The following is a 17,781-nucleotide window of genomic DNA, read 5'->3' on the forward strand; positions in this document are numbered from 1 at the left end:
GGTGTTTACTGTCTTGAATTAATTAAATATGACCGGAAGCGAACAATTTATGTCGTCGGGATCGTAAATACAGCACGGGATACGTAGAATCGTAAGCGGTTGAAGTATTTATGGAATAAAAATGATTTTATTAATCATTTAAAAATGCATAAAAATTTGTTACAATAAAAAGCACACTGACTGAACTGTTTGTGTTTCAATTCGCTTTTCCTCGAAAGCAATAAAATTATATTATAACTCCCAAGAATATTTTATGAACCAAGGGAAAAGGGAAAGAATAATATACTTATCTTGCAAGTACTTCACAAGCAAAGTAGTTTGAAGTATCAAGTCTATAAATATTATCGCGGCACAAGTAAAGTCTTATAAGGCTTTGGTATAACGTTTATGCCGGTAGTTACATCCAGCTTGATGGATTCTTCACCTGGCACCGGAAGTAGTCGATACTTCTGCATCACGCCGACAAATAGTAGGAAGATGGACGATCTTGCTAACGCTTCACCGGGACATCTTCTTCTGCCTGGAAGATAATTTCACTTAAACTGCGAAATGCATGAATGTATGTATGATCGACTTCGAGAACAGAAATAGGACGCGCGCGATTTTAATTTAATTACAATTGTCCAGTGTAATTGTTCATCACCGCGTCAGAAGGCACCGCGTGCCTTCCTACATTAATGAAGAAAGTACCGCCCGCGTTTATCCCGTATCCGCGGAAGGCTTTCCAGTTGCATTGTGCGATGCCGTTCCCGTGAAAAGAAGACAGTGCACACACGACGCGTTTGCATAATAATTATACTTTGTACTTAATTATACCTGTATATAGTTTAAGAATATCGTTTGAAGAATATCGCGATACACCTCGTCTCACATTTCTGTAGCTGTGTGCTGTTTTTTTCACAGATTATAAGTCATCGACTTTACCTCTTCCAAATGTTGTGATATTATCGTCCGATTGAAAGGCGTCATCCTTCATAAATCTCTCCGGTTTAAACGACTCCGGATCCGGGTACAATTCCGGATCCATGTTGTGAGCAAACACATTCATCAGGACGATGACATTCTTCGGTATCGTGTAACCTTCGAGAGTCGTGTCGGCGAGAACACGCCGTGGTCCAATTATGGGAAAGATGGACCATATACGTTGGCACTCAATTATTACAGCTTCCGTGAAAGGCATGCTGTGAAATGAATATGAAATTTGACGTGCAGATTGTTAATGTATTATCCGAGCAACATTGACTCTGCTTCACCTCTCGTATAATGAGTGATAACAGCGTACTTAAACAACGTACTTCAGTTTGTCTTCCAAGTTTGGCAGTCTGTTGGAGCCTATCACGCGGTCGATCTCTTCGTGTAATTTGTTTTGCACGTCTTGGTACTTGACCATGTGAAAAAAGAGGAAATCGAGTGCTGCCGTTGTGTTGTTAGTGCCGGCGATGAAAAAGTCGATCATCAGAAGAAGAAGATTGTCGTCTGAAAGACATGATAAATCGCAAAAGAGTAAAGCGAGATGTCGGAGCTTGTGATGTCGAGAACACTTTCTCTCTCTCTCTCCTCTCTCTCTCCTCTCTCTCTCCTCTCTCTCTCTCTCTCTCTCTCTCTCTCTCTCTCTCTCTCTCTCTCGTGTCGATTCATTAGCGCGCTGGATCACAAGAGGAAAGATGTTAACTTCCTCACGGATACTCGCGACGAACGAAGAGCTGAGCAAGCTACACCTTCGAGGCCGTGATTGAGACAATAATGCTCGATAATAAAATGCATGCTGTTCGGAAGGCTGTTAACGTACAAGGTATTTCATGTTCGCGCGCATAACAATAATTATAAATTGAAGAATGTCATTGCACATCGCTGTATTTTCTGAAAATAAAACGTGATCTCGCTTACGTTCCACCGAACTTTATAAATGCACATTTCCCATTTCGCAACATAATAATATTTGAAGTTTCCGGTCAGACACATCGTATCGAATCACATGTTGCATATTGCAACTGTTGATTAATTGTCAATTATTATTAATCAGCCGTCATAATGATATTTTAATATGATGCGCCTCACCGAAAATTATTTCAAATTATTATTATAATTTCACTATTATTTTAATTAGAAAATAAGACTGTAGGTTAGGTTCAGAGACCACGTTCGTATAAATGCTAATGGCGCGTTATCGTAACCGCTGACAAGTCATTCTAGTCTAGTCATTCTAGACTCTAGTTATTGCAACCTTTCTGCATATCTAAAGAACGAGACAAAAAAGAAATACATCAATGCTAAAGCAATGATAAAACAATGATAACGAGTTCATCTTATAAATAACTTAATTCTATGAATAATTTGAATAACATTTGTATAATCAGTAACGTATATTTTAGTATATCAGTAATTGTATATCCAGTAACGTATATTTTTGGATCATACGAATTCCTTTGTAGACATTAACATAAAGCTACTATTATATTATGACAGAAATGCATTGCTTTCACACAAGATCGTTCTCTCTATTTCAATAAATAGTCAATAAATAATAAAGTAATCAATATCGCGTACAATTAAAAAAAATCTCAGTAATCCAATTGCGCCAAATATTAAGTCTATTATACTTTGCTATTGTCCGTACATACCTGAAAACAAAGTAGTTTCAGACTTTGTCGTCTTTTCCCTTTTCATCTCATAAAGAAATAAGTCGATAAGATCCGCTTCGGCTCCCTTGTGATATTGTCGTTTGTGCTCGTTAATGGTAGCCTGATATGTGAAACCAATTAAAAGTATTATCAAGTAGAAAAAGAGAACGAGAGGTTGTTGGAGATTAAAATGTTATTCATGTTTTTTCTCGTTATAGCTACTTATTTTTTTTTGCTTGTGCTTTACGTAACGTCGAATTTTCTCGTTTCCTGCTACAATTCTTTATATATTTGCATAAATAAATAATTCTTTTCTCGTTATTGCTACTTATTTTTTTTTTTTCTTATGCTTTACGTAACGTCGAATTTATTCGGTTTCATGTACATTATCCAATTCTCTGTATTTGCATCAATACGTAATCCTTTTCATTTTAAATTACTCAAATTTTCTTCATCTCGCTATTGCAAATTAAAAATGGGGAAAATACCGTTTTTCAGCCAAAAAGGCGACATTGAACTCGAGAACGAAAGAAAGGTGGTAAATTTAGCTGTAAATTTAGCCAATCAAACACTCTCAGAAGACTAATAAGCTTTATTGGTGACTCAAATGGTTACGGACGTCACATACAATACATGACGTCGCTTGCGTCATGTACAAATTGGTGCAAAGTTAAAGGAACTCACCATTAGCAGATTCTTTATTTCGTTGTTCAAAGAAATGAGAACATTATATCCGGTCGCGTCGGGCATGATGTAACGGAGCCATGGAAATGACGAGAGGAGTCCTCCACTCAAGTCAAAGAGCTGCGCGCGACGTTCCAATAATTTGTTAAATTGATGCAGCCTGTAAATATCGCAAATTCGATAGACATTTATGACACAGCCAACCAGTCAACTTATCCTTCTCGCTCTTTCGCGCTCTTTTGCGATTGGTAAAACACGAATCGGAAGACTGATAAAAATAAATTATACTGTATATTTGCCCAGTTTCTTTCGTTTTGAGATTTGAGATAATAAAATTACGTATTAAGAAAAGAAAAAGGTGTCATCTTTTACATGTATGAGATGTACACATCTTACTCAAGGGCCGATTATTGACAAGAAGCGCTTTAAATTACATTAAAGAAATTATAAGCAAACGTATAAGAAAAGGCAGCCGATAATTGAGAAAAGTTGAAGTACTACACAAACGACCGGTTTTTGATATTGATTTTATAATGGTATAACACATACTTCGTGTCATTGCCGAGTTGGTCTCCAGTTAATAATGTCCAGAGAACGTTTATCACAGCCGGTATGATAGCATGTTTCACGTATCGTACACCGCCTTCCCCCAATTTTTCCAAAATAATCTCCAACTCACTCCTAAGTAATTCTCTCATTTTTTGTCTAGCGAAACCCACATTCTTTAGATTGCGCACCGTCCAACCACGTAATTCCTTCCACTCCGGGCCGTCGTTTAACGTGATTCCTGATCTCAATAACCTCAATTAGTTCGATAATTATATAATTGATATAATTCTGCGGGATTCACTGAATTGCACGTTCTCGCAAAACTTCTACTCGAACATGTGTGTTCGCCGAATATCAAGATCTCTCTTCAAAATGTCACATCGCCGAATAAAAATTGTCACTTAGTGTTTCTTAAAAAAAAAAACAAAAAAAAAAGAAAAATAAAAAAAGAATAAGAGTAAAAGTAACTTCTCAATCGGACTAAAATGTAGTTCACAACACTTATCGGTATTCGTGAACGGTATTAAAGGAAGTAATACATCTTTGATGTTGAAAAAAGTGTCTCAAATGTATCTCGATGAAACAGAAGTAACGATTCAGTATTTCAGTGTTAACATTGACGATTAACACGTTGACTGCCACGTCAAATTTATATGATGCTCTCAGTGGGGCATAAGAGAATTTTTCACTATTCTAAGCATATAATGACAAAATAATAAAAAATATGGTTATACACGATCATGCACTTATCCATAGTGCGTTTATCTTGTTGGTGGTCACAGGTGAGGAGAGACCACCGTGAGGCCCCTTGGCCTCGGCACTCTGTTACTCTTGATAACTGTTTTTGAATATTTTCTTATAAAATATAAAAAATGACTATCTACGACGTTTGCGCGATAATGTATCGCGCAACTGTACATTCAGAGACAATGTCATGATGATCTGACACAGTGTCGTGATGAAAACGAGGAAGCATCAGCCTCGTCGATTATAACTGCCCGAACAAGATTACGACATGAAATGCAAAAGAAGGAAGGGCCAGCATACCTGGTGCGAAAATTTTGCAAAGTATGTTAAATAAAAAAAAAATGTTGCAAATCGTGGTTCGAAAAATGCTGAAAGTTGGACAAAAAAGGTCACTACATACTGCGGAGATTGCAATGGCCAGCCTCATTTGTGCTTAAGATGTTTTAATACAATACACCGTACTTAATTTTTGTAATACAATATATAATGTTTTAATTAAGATCTTGATTTGTTGAATAGTGAAGTTTTCATTTCATCATAATATTATCTAGTTAGCTATGATGTTCAAAATTTTTTGGTTCACGATATTCATTTTATTTTATTACAAACTTATTGCAAACATTTGAAGCACTCCGGTCACTGACGACTATCATGGCTTCATCGAGGAAATCCCCATCTCCGGTCACAGGAGACCAACGTGGCGGTCAACGTGTTAAAGGAGGGTTTACGTTTAATATGAAACAAGGAGGATCGTCATACCTTTTTTCTTGCCAAAATTTCGTATTTTCGTGAATTCATTCCAAGGACGTCCATCGTATTCTTCTTTATTAAATACCTGCTGAATAAGCTTACTATCGGAAACAACTATGACATCGTTACCGCCTAGCCGTAAAGATATGATATTACTGCCATAACGTTTGCAGAGTTCCAGAAAAGCGTAATGTTGTCCGCCGAGTTTTCGACTCAACATATGAACATAAGATTGATTACCGACAAGTGGCCAAGGAAAAGGACCTACAAATCCAAACAAATTTTGTCTTCAATATGACATTTGAATTTGAAGTCATTTTGTTATGATAAATATTGCATGTATAAATAAAGTCATCGAATTTCAATAATCGTTGATTACAATAACAAATATAATTAATAATTAATAACTACGCTCCATATGCTAATTGACACTCATTTTATCTGGTGTAGTTGTATAAAAAAGACAAAAAATAAAATGCAATATGTATATATTAAAACAAATAAAAAATACTCCGATTTCTTATCCCGAATAATCTAAATTTAAAATTGCTAACAATCAAGTGTGAAATGAGTAAGAATGAGTTCCATTTTTTCAACATTCCCAACATTATTATTTATTTTAGTCGTTATAAGAAAACAGATTATGTCCCAGGAAAGAAAGATCATATATGATTATATACCGGGTGTTTCAGACCACCCGGTATATCGGGTTGCCCGATTTTTTCATTTTAACCCGACATTTTAGAGAAAAATATTTCAGACAAAAGTCGTAGGACTTCAAAAAATCTATTTACTACGACGTTATGAATTTGACCTTGGGATAACCTTGAAAAGTCCAGTCAAGATCAACATAAAAATCTGAAATGGAAACCGCGATTTTTTATTACACCTTCTTTTTCCACCAATTAATTTGAACAACTTTTGTCTAAAATATTTTTTCATTTGCCTAATATTTCTCTAGATATTGAAGGAAAACTTAATAACTTTTTCAATATTTAACTTACGATATCTCGCTAACTAGTTGTCGGAAGAAAAAGTGATACTAGACTTTTTTGCTCTATTTAGTCTCAAGAATATATTTTTACAATAGTGCCATAACTTTTGTTAACTTGCTGATTTTTGGAAATTCCAAAATCATCAAATTAACCAAATTCAGGGCGCTATTGGAATAATATATTCTTGAGACTAAATAGAGCAAAAAAGTACCACTAGTGCCACTTTTGCTTCTGACAAATAATTAGCGAGATATCGTGAGTTAAATATTGAAAAAGTTATCATCAGGTTTTCCTTAAATATCTCACAAAATATCAGGTAAACAGAAAAATGTTTCAGACAAAAGTTGTTCAAATTAATTGCTAGAAAAAGATGATGTAATAAAAAATTGGGGTATCTATTTAAGATTTTTATGTTGATCTTGACTGGACTTTTCAAGGTTATCTTAGGGTGAAATTTATAGCGTCAATAAATAGATCCTTTGAAGCCCTATAACTTTTGTCTGAAATATTTTTCTCTAAAATGTCGCGTTAACGAAAAAATCGGGTGATCCAAGTAGTCTGAAACACTCGGTACATAAAATTATATATGACTATATATATATATAAATTATATGTAAATTTTGTCTATATATATCGTCACATGTATAATCATATATGTTCATAAAGAATGATGCTAAATAAAAAAAGAAAAAAAATGTTTATTCAAATCAATTTATCAGAACATCAACATCATATGCTACCATCATATGCTACGCATAAAATTTGATCGATTATTTATATAACAGTATTCTTTTTGCCGCAGACATTATTATGTACGATTAATTTTCTAAGTCCGTGAGATGACTAATATAGTCATCGCTACATGTACGCCTCAGAAAGTCGTGCGGATGCCTTAAGGTATCGCGAAGTTATTCGCGAAGATTTTCACAAAGCAATATATATTTCTCTTTATCTTTTTATTCCAATATTTAAGTCTTTATGTATAATTTTATTTTGTATAGAGAATATGCTCGACTTGCTGGGAATTGGAGTTAAGGAAAAATTCGTCCGCAAAGGGTTAATTATGACCATATATCAGGTTTGTAAATATGAAACCGGAATTTTTGTATAGAAAATACACGTTTATTGTATGAAAATGATAAAAAATATTTTATTCGAAGTATTGCCCATCGCTAGCTATTCATTTTTCCCACCTGTCTGACAATTTGTGGATACCACGCCAAAAAAATTGTTGCTCTTTTGAGGCAAACCAGTCATCGAGTCATTTTCGTACATTTTCGTAAGAAGTGAAGCGCTGCTCAGCAAGTGCATGTCCTATCGATCGAATAAGTAGTAATCGGACGGAGCCAAGTTTAATGAGTAAGCCACATGCGAAAGTATTTCCCAACTAAACGCGTCAATCGTTTCCTTGACCAGTTTTGCTGTGTGCGATGGTGCATTATCATGAAGCAAAATCACTTTGTATTGCCTTTTTTGATATTCTGGTCGTTTTTCACGCAAAGCTTGATTCAAATCGATCATTTGTTGTCGGTAGCGTTCAGTAATAACGGTTTCGCCAGGTTTTAGCACCTCATAATAGATCACACCCTTCTGATCCCACCAAACACAGAGCATTGTCTTCCGTCCATAGCGATTTGGCCTTGCAGTCGATGTCGATGGTTCGCCTGGAGTTACCCATGATCTTTTACGCTTAGGATTCTCAAAATATATCCACTTTTCATCGCCAGTCACAATTCGATGGAGAAATGACTTTCTTTTGTATCTGGCGAGCAACATTTCGCAAGTGGTTTTTCGGTTTTCCTGCTGTCTTTCATTCAGTTCACGTGGAACCCATTTTCCCATTTTCTGGATCTTTCCCACGGCTTTCAAACGTATGGAAGACGGCTTCTCGTGTCACATTTGATTGATCCACGAGTTGTTGTTGCGTTTGAGCGTCATCCTCATCCAACAATGCTTGCAATTCGCTGTCTTCAAACTTTTTCGGTGGTCTTCCACGCTCTTCGTTTCTCACGTAAAAATCGCCACGTTTGAATTTTTTAAACCACTCAAAGCACTGTGATTTACCAAGAGCATGCTCACCGTAAGCTCCGACAAGCATTAGATGCGATTCTGCAGCAGTTTTCTTCAAATGGTAACAAGAAATCAATGCTGTCCGCAAATCGTTCAGCAAGCTTCCAGGCACAAAATTCGACATGTTCAACGCTATTACAAACTATGCTGTTGCATAAAACTTGTATTGTCGTGAGTTGAAAATCTTTGTCAGATGTCAACAAGTGGAAATGGCTCTAATGACGCGGTTTGACGGTAACTACATTGACAGTTAGGGCCATCTATGGGCAAATTTCGGTTTCATATTTATAGATCTGGGTACCTATTATGGAACTCGTCGGAATCGATTCCGATCGAATTTATTTCATTATTTCCTAGATTTCTATTGTCTTTTCTAGGGGAAACGGAATTATTCCGATCGGAATCGATTCCGACGAGTTCCATGATAGGTACCTTAGTATATGGACAAAATTCATGTATGATTTTTTTTCCGGAATAAAAAATTGCTGTCGACAAACTCTTTTCGATTACATTTTTTACGTACATTTTCTTTCAAATCAATATCACGTTATTATTTACAGATTATTGGACATTTATTTTACAAATCACTACACGATGAAAATAGCTAATAACTGTAACGTACAATAAAACAGATAATTGTGTTATTGTCTCCGAATTATCTTCTCCTGTACGAGACATAAAAGTATTAGTAAACATATTACCTGGCGGGAAGTTTCTCCTCTTCCGTGTTTGCTGGGCGATGTAAACGAGTAACAGAGACAAAGCAATTAAAATTGTTGTCAACATGGCGCCGTGGTTGGCAATTGCGTTGCCCGTGTATTTTAAATTAAATTCACTCTTAATGAAAACAAAAAATTAATCGTCCGTAACAATATTTTAATACGATTTAATATCGTTCTTGCTGTGTTTGATTATAATTTGTCACAATTATAATTTATCAATTCTTCATGCAGAACTACAGAGCTTCATACAGATCTCACGGATCGCTGTAATTGTATAACAAATTATTTTTGCACAAATAAACCGGGTTTGCCTATGGTCAGCGAATTTGGCGTCTTGCCCGTTACACTGGCAGTAGGGACTAAGTCTGTATCAACCTCGCTGTAGTAGAGTGGGTACTAAGCACGCACATTCACAACCAAAGACGACACGATTTGTCAGTACGCATGCGAATTGACACGTTCAGCTCACTAAACTCAGATCGCATTTGAGTCCTGTAACTCTTAGCGACGCATTATATACCACCTCTACGATTCTACGCGTTTTTATGATGAGTCACGTTAGCTGCCATAGTATCATATCTTTGGTATTATATCTCAAAGGAATTTGTGATCGATTTTCATATTTTGTCCAAGCTTTCAACTACATGAAAAAGTGACCTTTGCTATTCTTTTTTTGCTAAAATCACTTTTTTATACAATTGGAAGCTTGGAGAAGATGTCAAGATCGATCATAATCATTTCTCTTTGATGAAATAATGAAGTGTAAAATCATGGTAATAAGTATTAATAAGGATGAAAGGAAGGATTAATATTTCTTAATAAGGATGAAAGGAAGGATTCATATTTCTTAATAAGGACGAAAGGAAGGATTAATATTTCTGAGATGTGTAAAAACAGCTGTATCGTTGCGTTTCTACACCGAATAGTGAAGCAAACGAAAGAAGTCCGAAGTCGGGAATTTAAAGTTTTTTACGATTTAGCTATTTCGTTGAACCATCGTTGTTGAGAATTATTAACCTCTTGCGCTAGAATGACGCGCTACGCTCGTCGCTTGTTGTTTGTGTCCAAAGTAGGAATGACCTGCTACACACGTTACTTGTTGTTTGTTTACTAGCCATTTTTTATTTAATTATTTATTTATTTGTTATATGATGTATTTAACGCTTTATATGAAGTGCGTAAATAAATATAAAATAACTTAAATATAAAAAATAAATATAAAAAAATATATAAAATAACACCTGGTTTGGTGACGCGACAAGCGAATCTCATGCTGTACACAGCGGACGATTCTCAGTTGAAATCGCCGCAGCTAAAAGATTGGCCACATTCAGCGCAGAAGCGCTTAGTGATTATTATCTATGATTGAAGTATTTTTTTAGATCTTTAACGAATCCAGGACAATAAGAACCAATCAGGAACGATAATCACTTAGCGCTTAGTAAGCAGCTTTTTCTGCTGAACGCGGCCATTAATATATATTATTAATCCTATCTGTATTGATCTAAATAGTGTGACTATATGCATTTTTTTACACGCAATTTGTTTAATCTGTTTGTACAGAAACGATTTCAAGTTCACTCGACAGCTCGCTTCCAATCGTTTTGGACGGGTTCATCACGCGGGTACCGGTCACTAAATTTCCAGCGCAAGAGGTTAAAGGGGGAATTACACGCAGAACACCGTTTTCAAGACTATTTTTACGAACTTTTTTAACAAAAACGGTAAGATCAATGGCTCGACTTGAAGTTTTCACAGTGTATTCATTAAAGTTCAAAGTATAAAATAAATTTTATCGAATCACAAGAACCGATCCAATTTGTAATAATAGATAAAAATGTAGTAATCCGCTTGCGAACTCTATGTTTACTGTCGACATAATTCCGGACCTCTCACTACTTTGAAACCAAAAACTAAGAAAGATTTTTAAAATATACGGTTGCCATTATATTCGTACTAAAATGAAGGCAATGAAGCCAAGTTTGGAAAAATAATGTCTGTACAAAAAAAAAGTATCGAAAATGAAACTTCTCATCTTGTAATCATATTTAAAAAAATGGATAAAATAAAATATAACTGTGTTCGAGATAGGGGCGGAAAACTCTGTGTCTACTGTATATTGCGTAAAAATTTCAAGTTATTAGGTTTTTACGTAATGTTAATGATAATGTTAATGTTAATGATAACGAAAATAGTTTAGAAAAAAAATTATGTTTCTAGATAAATGCGTTTAAAGTCCGCCTAGATTGGAAGTATACCGCCATTGTATTTTCAACTGACTTTGTTCTCTTCCATCGTAGATATATATATAAATTGTTTAAATTATTTATGAACTGTTTCTATATGTTACTGTGTAAAAATCAAAAGTATTCAAGATTCAAGATTCAAAAGATTTCGTGTTATCTACACAATAATCCAATAAAACATAAAATATTATGACAATGTCAGCTAAATTATATGGTACGAGTTATGTTATGTTATGTGTTATTTTGTTATATAACAGAGCAATTATTATGTAAGATACCATATGATTTAGCTGACATTGTAACATCGATGATACTTATATAAGCAAACGAATTCACCGAGTGAGTTCGTTTGGAATTATATAAGTAAACGAACTCACCGAATGAAATTCGCTTGGAATTATGCTTGTGGTCTCGTCCGAATGGATACTGTAGTAATGTCTTCTGTACGCGCACTTCTCAACAATCCACATCCCTGTCAAGAAGGAAAAAAGGGGGCGCACGCGTCACCGCTTTCCCGCGCACTCGCACGCGCCACCGTTCTCCCGCGCGCTCGCGCAGGACCATCTCATTTTTCAGAACGAAAACAGCAAATCGCTCAATGTGAAGACCGCGGGTGGGAAAAAACGCGGATACTGTGGGAGGGAAAGTCCATCCGGACGAGACCACAAGCATAATTCCAAGCGAACTTCACTCGGTGAATTCGTTTGCTTATATAATTAAGCTCTGTGGTCTCGTCCGGATGGATACTGTAGATGTTCAGAAAGCGATTTGCAGAGGAGGGAGGTGAAAAGAAAATAAAATAAAAAATAGCGCAACTGGCCGTAAAGGGGCGTATTAAACTGCAAGGAGGCAGTCGCAGAATAACAACAATAGAAAAATAAACGTGAGCCTTAAGCGCGAAGAACGGAGTTTGTAAAAATCTCCGAGTGGAGGATAGGACGATTGTAAAAAACGTGCGAAAACTTGGGAGGAGCCTGACCAACCGGCCGCACGTTTGATTATATCTAAAGCTACTCCCTTCTGCACCGCCAACGAGGTGGATGCGTGACGGGTACTATGCGGTGTAAACATATCAGTTTGGACGCCGCATTCTCTAAGGCCCGCTCGCAGCCAGCGACTGATCGTTTGGGTGCCAACGGCACGATGCGAGCGTACATAAGAAATAAAATAGGAATCGCCCGAGGAAACACGCAGGTCCTGAGTAACTTGTAAATAATGCTTGACTAAGGAGTAAATACACAAACTCGCGTTATCCGGGAACGGAGAAAAAGAAAAGAAAGGCTGAGAACGTCCGGGCGCAGAAGTCTTTAGACGATCCGGGACTTTTATAATCTTTTCTGACAGGATTATCTGCGAAAGGCGGAATGAGGTGAGCGTTTGCGCACGTTGACCTGTGCCAAGAGCTAGGAGCAAGGCCAACTTCAGCAATGACAGGTGCTGGATCCCAGATAAAATCATAGCGGGGGCGGGGAGGCTTAAGCATCCCTGCCCCTTTACAAAAAACGTTTAACAAGAGCATGGTTACCAATTTCGCTATATGTGATAAGAGAGACGGCACTACGGGCCATATTGAGTGTCGAATTCGAGTGTACGAACGGACACGCATGAACTCGCGAGCGAGGAAGTCTAGAAATTGCTCCGGAGTTGGTGAGAACAGAGGGACGCCCGAGGAGTGACAATAAAACCACCAGTAGCAAAGGGGGGCGAGAATACTGACAAATCGTAGAGTCCGTTAACGAAGCGACAGTAGTCCCCACCGCACTGGGTGATACCCGGCGGTCAAGAAAAACTAGCCGGATAAGCTCCCGACCACCAGGGAAAGCGTCCGCCAGGCCGGATGACAGTCCCTGAAAAGAGAGGAGAGCAAATCAGGAGCTGGCGTGAAGATGAGCGGCGTCCCGACAAGAAGACGATTGAATAGAGGGAACCACGCTTGAGATGGCCACGAAGGGACGACTACGATCTCCTCTGCGCGGTCATTAATAATTTTACTAAGGACGCGCGGTAAAAGAATAAATGGGGCAAAAGCGAAGAATTTTATATCTGCCCAGGATAGTGTAAATGCGTCTACCGCCACAGAGCCTGGGTCAGGAAACCACGAGACGTAGGAGGAACATTTTGCATTAATAATGCAAAATGCAAACAGGTCCACGTCAAAAGGTCCAAATGCAGTCAAGATCTTCGAAAAAACGGCGTGCGACAATGACCATTCCGTGTCCACGCTGACGGCTCTTGATGCGCTATCAGCGATGGTATTACGAATAGAAGCAATGTAAGAGGCAAAAATGAAGATGTTACGGTCTTCGCACCAGGTCCAGATTTGCCGCGCCAACAATGTAAGGTGCGGGTATTGCACCGAGCCGAAACGATTGATATAGGCAATAGCCGTAGTATTGTCGACGCGAAGGAGAATCTCGCAGTCTCGAAGATCTGCTGCAAAGCACTGCAAAGCATAAAAAACAGCTTTGAGTCCAAGAAAATTTATATGACAGGACCGTTCAGACGCCGACCACCAGCCACGGGTATGACGTGATCCACACGATGCACCCCAGCCGGAGAGAGAGGCGTCCGAAGAGATTTCGCGGGTAGCGACCCCGGAACGTATAGTCTTAGCCTGATGGGGGTTAGAAAAAATGGAAAACCACCATCGGAAGTCACGTTCAAGATGAGAAGGAAGACGCATTGTGGCTGCATAACTGTCACCAGAACGCGCTAAGGCGAGAAACTTTTCACGCTCGAAATCCTTGATGTGTAAGAGGCGATATTCTACCGCGGGACAGACGGATGCAAGGGAGCCGATCATGCTTGCGAAGTCTCATATGCAACAGTGGGACCTCGTAGAAAATCGAGAGATCATATGAAGTAGCGCATCTCGGCGTGTCGGAGGGATCGCGATAAATTGCGATACTGAGTCGAAAATAAAAACGAGATAGTGGCAATGTTGTGCAGGTACAAGTTAGGATTTCTCATAATTAAAGAGAAAACCGAGCGACGTAAGCAAAGACAGAGATGCAGTCAGGTTACGAAGGCAGTCGACTCTCGAGGCGTCGAAAAAGAGGAAATCATCCAGATAAACAACCGAACAAAACCTTGGTCACGTAAACGGGCCATGACGGGTCGTAAGAGCTTGGTGAAAATGTATGGCGCCGTAGAAAGTCCAAAAGGTAACGCGGTAAATTCGTAAGTGACTGAACGCCATTGGAAGCGCAGAAAACGGCGACAGTGAGTCGCAATGAGCACTAAGAGATATGCATCTTCTAAATCGAGGGTCGACAGCCACGAGTCCTGAGTCCTCAACTGCACAACTGTACGCCAGTCTTCTAACTGAAAATGCGGCGGCGACAGATAAGTATTCAATTGTTTGAGGTTTAGTATAAAGCGCATACCTCCCGACGCTTTCTTGACGAGGAAAAAACTCGACAAGAATTGGTCGGGGGAAGAAGAGGTAATAACTATAGCTCTCCTTTGGAGAGCAGACGTGAAATTTCGGCATCGCAAGCCGCCGCAACAGTCTGAGAGAAAACGGGTTCTGATAGTGATACCCGAGGTGGCGGTAGGGACACGAACGGGATATTGTATCCACTCACGGCACCCAGGACTTCCGGGTCGCTGGTCACTTTTTCCCACATAGACTGAAAAACAGCCAATCGGCCCCCAGTTCTTACTTTTGTCAACGTCTAGTCCGGGAGCGAGAGCGAGGGCGATAACCCCGGAGGCGGTTTAGCTTCGGTACGGCCTCTGACTTGCGAACCGCAGTCGTCACCCGTGGAGCAGGGGCCCGCAAGTTCCCTCGACGCACTGGAGGCGGCTGAGGATGATTGTGAGCTGCCGCCGTCAAGGAGGTCATCTGCGATTTCGAGAGGTCTCGTCCTGCTTTCTCACAGGCTTGCGCAGATCTGAGATGTTCGGCGAGTGGTGAGCCAAATAGCCATTCGTCAATAATCGAGTGGTCCACAGCTGATTTGCCGACAAAAGTGAGGCACGGCTTGATGAAAGCTTGTCTGACTAATGAGAGGCGGAACTGGTGGTTCGCCAAAAGATGAATCGCCTCCGCCATTTTTGCGAGGGCATCCTTCACAGGGGCATCTTGCGATAGACTCTGAAAATGGCGTAGAAGATCCGAAAACCCTGAGTCAATTGCGTTAAGACAAGCGCCAACTTGCTGTTGATCCCGCGTCTGATGCTCATCTCGTTTTAGAACGCTTAAGCGTTTCCCGAGTGCTGAAACAAGCTCTTGGTTAAGTTTGGGAGGACCTAGCTGCAGGAGCTCTCCCTGAAGCTAAACAGCAGAGCCGCGCGAGTGTCCTCCTTCAGGCCGGAGTAAATCTCACTGCAAGTAGAAGTGAGGATGAGTGGGTCCCATGAAGTTTCAAACGCAGCAGCAGGAGGGCCGAAGAGTTCATTCGCCAACGACGACATATTCTCCTTCTCGGAGTCGTCTAGCTCCAAAGGAAGTGGAGAAAAACCCGGCGAAGGAGACAGTGGCTGGCCTGCTGAGAAAGAAGAAGCATGGTCAGATAGAACAATCGGATACGTGCCTTCGGATAGCGAAGGCAACGCACCTGGTACGCCGCCCCGTTTCTCAAGAATCGGATGCTCATCTACCTGCGAGTCCTCTGGAACGTCGATGAGAATATCGTCTAGCTCCAAAGGGAGTGGAGAAAACTCGGCGAAGGAGACAGTGGCTGGCAGAGGCTGGCCCGCTGAGAAAGAAGCATAGTCAGATAGAGCAATCGGATACGTGCCTTCGGATAGCGAAGGCAACGCACCTGGTACGCCGCCCCGGTTTTCAAGAACCGGATGCTCATCTGCCTGCGAGTCCTCTGGAACGGCGATGAGAGCATCGTCCACCAAGGTTGGGCCAGCGACCGGCACCGCAGCGACGGGAACAGACCGGACGTCGTCGGCAGGCAGAGATGCGGAAGCCCGTTGGGTCTTCCTGAAGGCCAAAATATCGTGCAAGATAGTGGCGAGATCCGTCCCCGACGAGAGGGAAGCATCGCGTGAGGAAGCTCGCGGCCTAACCTCCAAATCACGTTCGCGCGAGCGACTTCCGAGGTCACCGTTCGCGCGATCTATCGCGAGAATTACGCCGACGCTTCCGGGAACGATGACTCTTATGTTTAAGCATCTTGGAGCCCCACCAGGAACAAAGCAGATGAAGAATAAATACAGCATATACTGCACACAAAAACAACGAACTGTAGGTTGCACGCAACAAAAACACAATGAGGGTGCGGTCCATCAATCGCTACAAATGCTTCGAAGCGTTTTTACTTCTGTCTCTTTCTTCGTTTGCATCCGAGAAATAGAACGAGAAAGAGAAACGCTTCAAAGCATTTGTAACGGTTCCCTCCTAGTGACTATTGGTCCTTACTATTAGATCCTTACATTCAGACCAATAACGTTGATAAATTATTCAACAGTTGCTCAACCGTTGAATGTCGTGAACGCACCCAATTCTTACATTTTGAAAAATCAGTAGCGGAGGGGTAGATACAAGTCATTCAAATGGGAATGTGTCTTTTGCAAGGTATTGAACAGGTATGTATATTAAATTTTAAGTGAAACCCTATTTATTTAGTCACTAATCGCTCACTGAGCGGTTTTCTCCGTTGAACGCAATGATTGTTGATATACTTATGTCATACCACGTATATTTCATTTCTCGCCTTTCGTTGTGAGTTACTGCGCAAGCGTGTTCCGCAGGCGGAGCAGCAGCTCTCATCTTTTTCGAGTCGGGATGCGTCCCGAAAGTCATTAAAAAAAAAAGTGACGACCTTTATGTCCGCGACCGTACGGTTTGCGTAATTATGAAAATTATAAATTTAATTTATTTTATATTTGTGTATATGTCTGAGAAAGAAGGAGGAGAGGAACAATATTAATATGTAATTGCAAAACAATTTTGCTTAGTTGCAAAAATATATTTGAATACAATTGACCGTATATATTTGTACGCTTCACTGAGAAAAAAACTAACAAATAAATCTATATAAATAAATTTGTATCATATTTGTATAATAATTTGTACCATAAATACACTTGCTATTCCCACTAAACAAACAGTAAACGTTATGTATTAGATACATCACAAATATATTTAATGTCCGGCTGAGAAACGTTTCTGAGTATTCTATCATGAATATTTATACAGCCCACTAATTCTTGTCCGCTGCAAATGAAGTTTTAATATATCAATGAAATTGTACGTACATCAAATCTGGTGTTAGGCGATAAAGCTCCTTAAATTGATTATTTGATAAATCAAAAGGATTTTCGGTGGCTCGTGAAAATTGTTATTGTGCTTTTCAATCACGGTGTTAGATACAATATTCTATCATTATCACGTCTAAACCCAGATATGCGAGAGCCATTCTAAAATAGTCAAACAATT

General features: G+C 39.4%; 2 protein-coding genes across 2 annotated transcripts; both read right to left on the reverse strand.

The window, feature by feature from the left end:
- Window positions 1–22: 22 nt before the first annotated feature.
- LOC105187605 (probable cytochrome P450 305a1) lies at window positions 23–9,782 on the reverse strand. Its single transcript, XM_011148527.3, has 8 exons — window positions 9,118–9,782; window positions 5,361–5,615; window positions 3,855–4,092; window positions 3,306–3,465; window positions 2,622–2,742; window positions 1,296–1,476; window positions 925–1,181; window positions 23–520 (listed from the first exon to the last, which is right to left on the reverse strand). Exons 1-8 carry the CDS (start codon window positions 9,200–9,202, stop codon window positions 342–344), a joined length of 1,476 nt encoding a protein of 491 aa, XP_011146829.1. The 5' UTR covers window positions 9,203–9,782; the 3' UTR covers window positions 23–341.
- Window positions 9,224–16,797, reverse strand: LOC105187608 (uncharacterized). The gene is made up of 5 exons (XM_025306276.1): window positions 16,776–16,797; window positions 16,154–16,565; window positions 15,947–16,087; window positions 11,762–15,877; window positions 9,224–9,402 (listed from the first exon to the last, which is right to left on the reverse strand). Exons 2-4 carry the CDS (start codon window positions 16,560–16,562, stop codon window positions 15,639–15,641), a joined length of 789 nt encoding a protein of 262 aa, XP_025162061.1. The 5' UTR covers window positions 16,563–16,565; window positions 16,776–16,797; the 3' UTR covers window positions 9,224–9,402; window positions 11,762–15,638.
- Between the last annotated feature and the right edge of the window lie 984 nt (window positions 16,798–17,781).

The sequence above is a fragment of the Harpegnathos saltator genome, unplaced genomic scaffold, assembly GCF_003227715.2.
Source record: "Harpegnathos saltator strain DR-91 unplaced genomic scaffold, Hsal_v8.6 scaffold774, whole genome shotgun sequence".
Taxonomy (NCBI): Eukaryota; Metazoa; Arthropoda; class Insecta; order Hymenoptera; family Formicidae; genus Harpegnathos; species Harpegnathos saltator.

Coding starts and splice junctions, on each gene's coding strand:
- LOC105187608 (XM_025306276.1), bottom strand. CDS start 16,562: ATGCTGTATTTATTCTTCATCTGCTTTGTTCCTGGTGGGGCTCCAAGA. Junction 16,088..16,153: donor AAACCGGGGCGGCGTACCAG/GTGCGTTGCCTT, acceptor CTTCTTTCTCAG/CGGGCCAGCCTCTGCCAGCC. Junction 15,878..15,946: donor GAAACGGGGCGGCGTACCAG/GTGCGTTGCCTT, acceptor CTTCTTTCTCAG/CAGGCCAGCCACTGTCTCCT.
- LOC105187605 (XM_011148527.3), bottom strand. CDS start 9,202: ATGTTGACAACAATTTTAATTGCTTTGTCTCTGTTACTCGTTTACATC. Junction 2,743..3,305: donor AAATAAAGAATCTGCTAATG/GTGAGTTCCTTT, acceptor TTCACATATCAG/GCTACCATTAACGAGCACAA. Junction 1,182..1,295: donor AACTTGGAAGACAAACTGAA/GTACGTTGTTTA, acceptor TTCATTTCACAG/CATGCCTTTCACGGAAGCTG.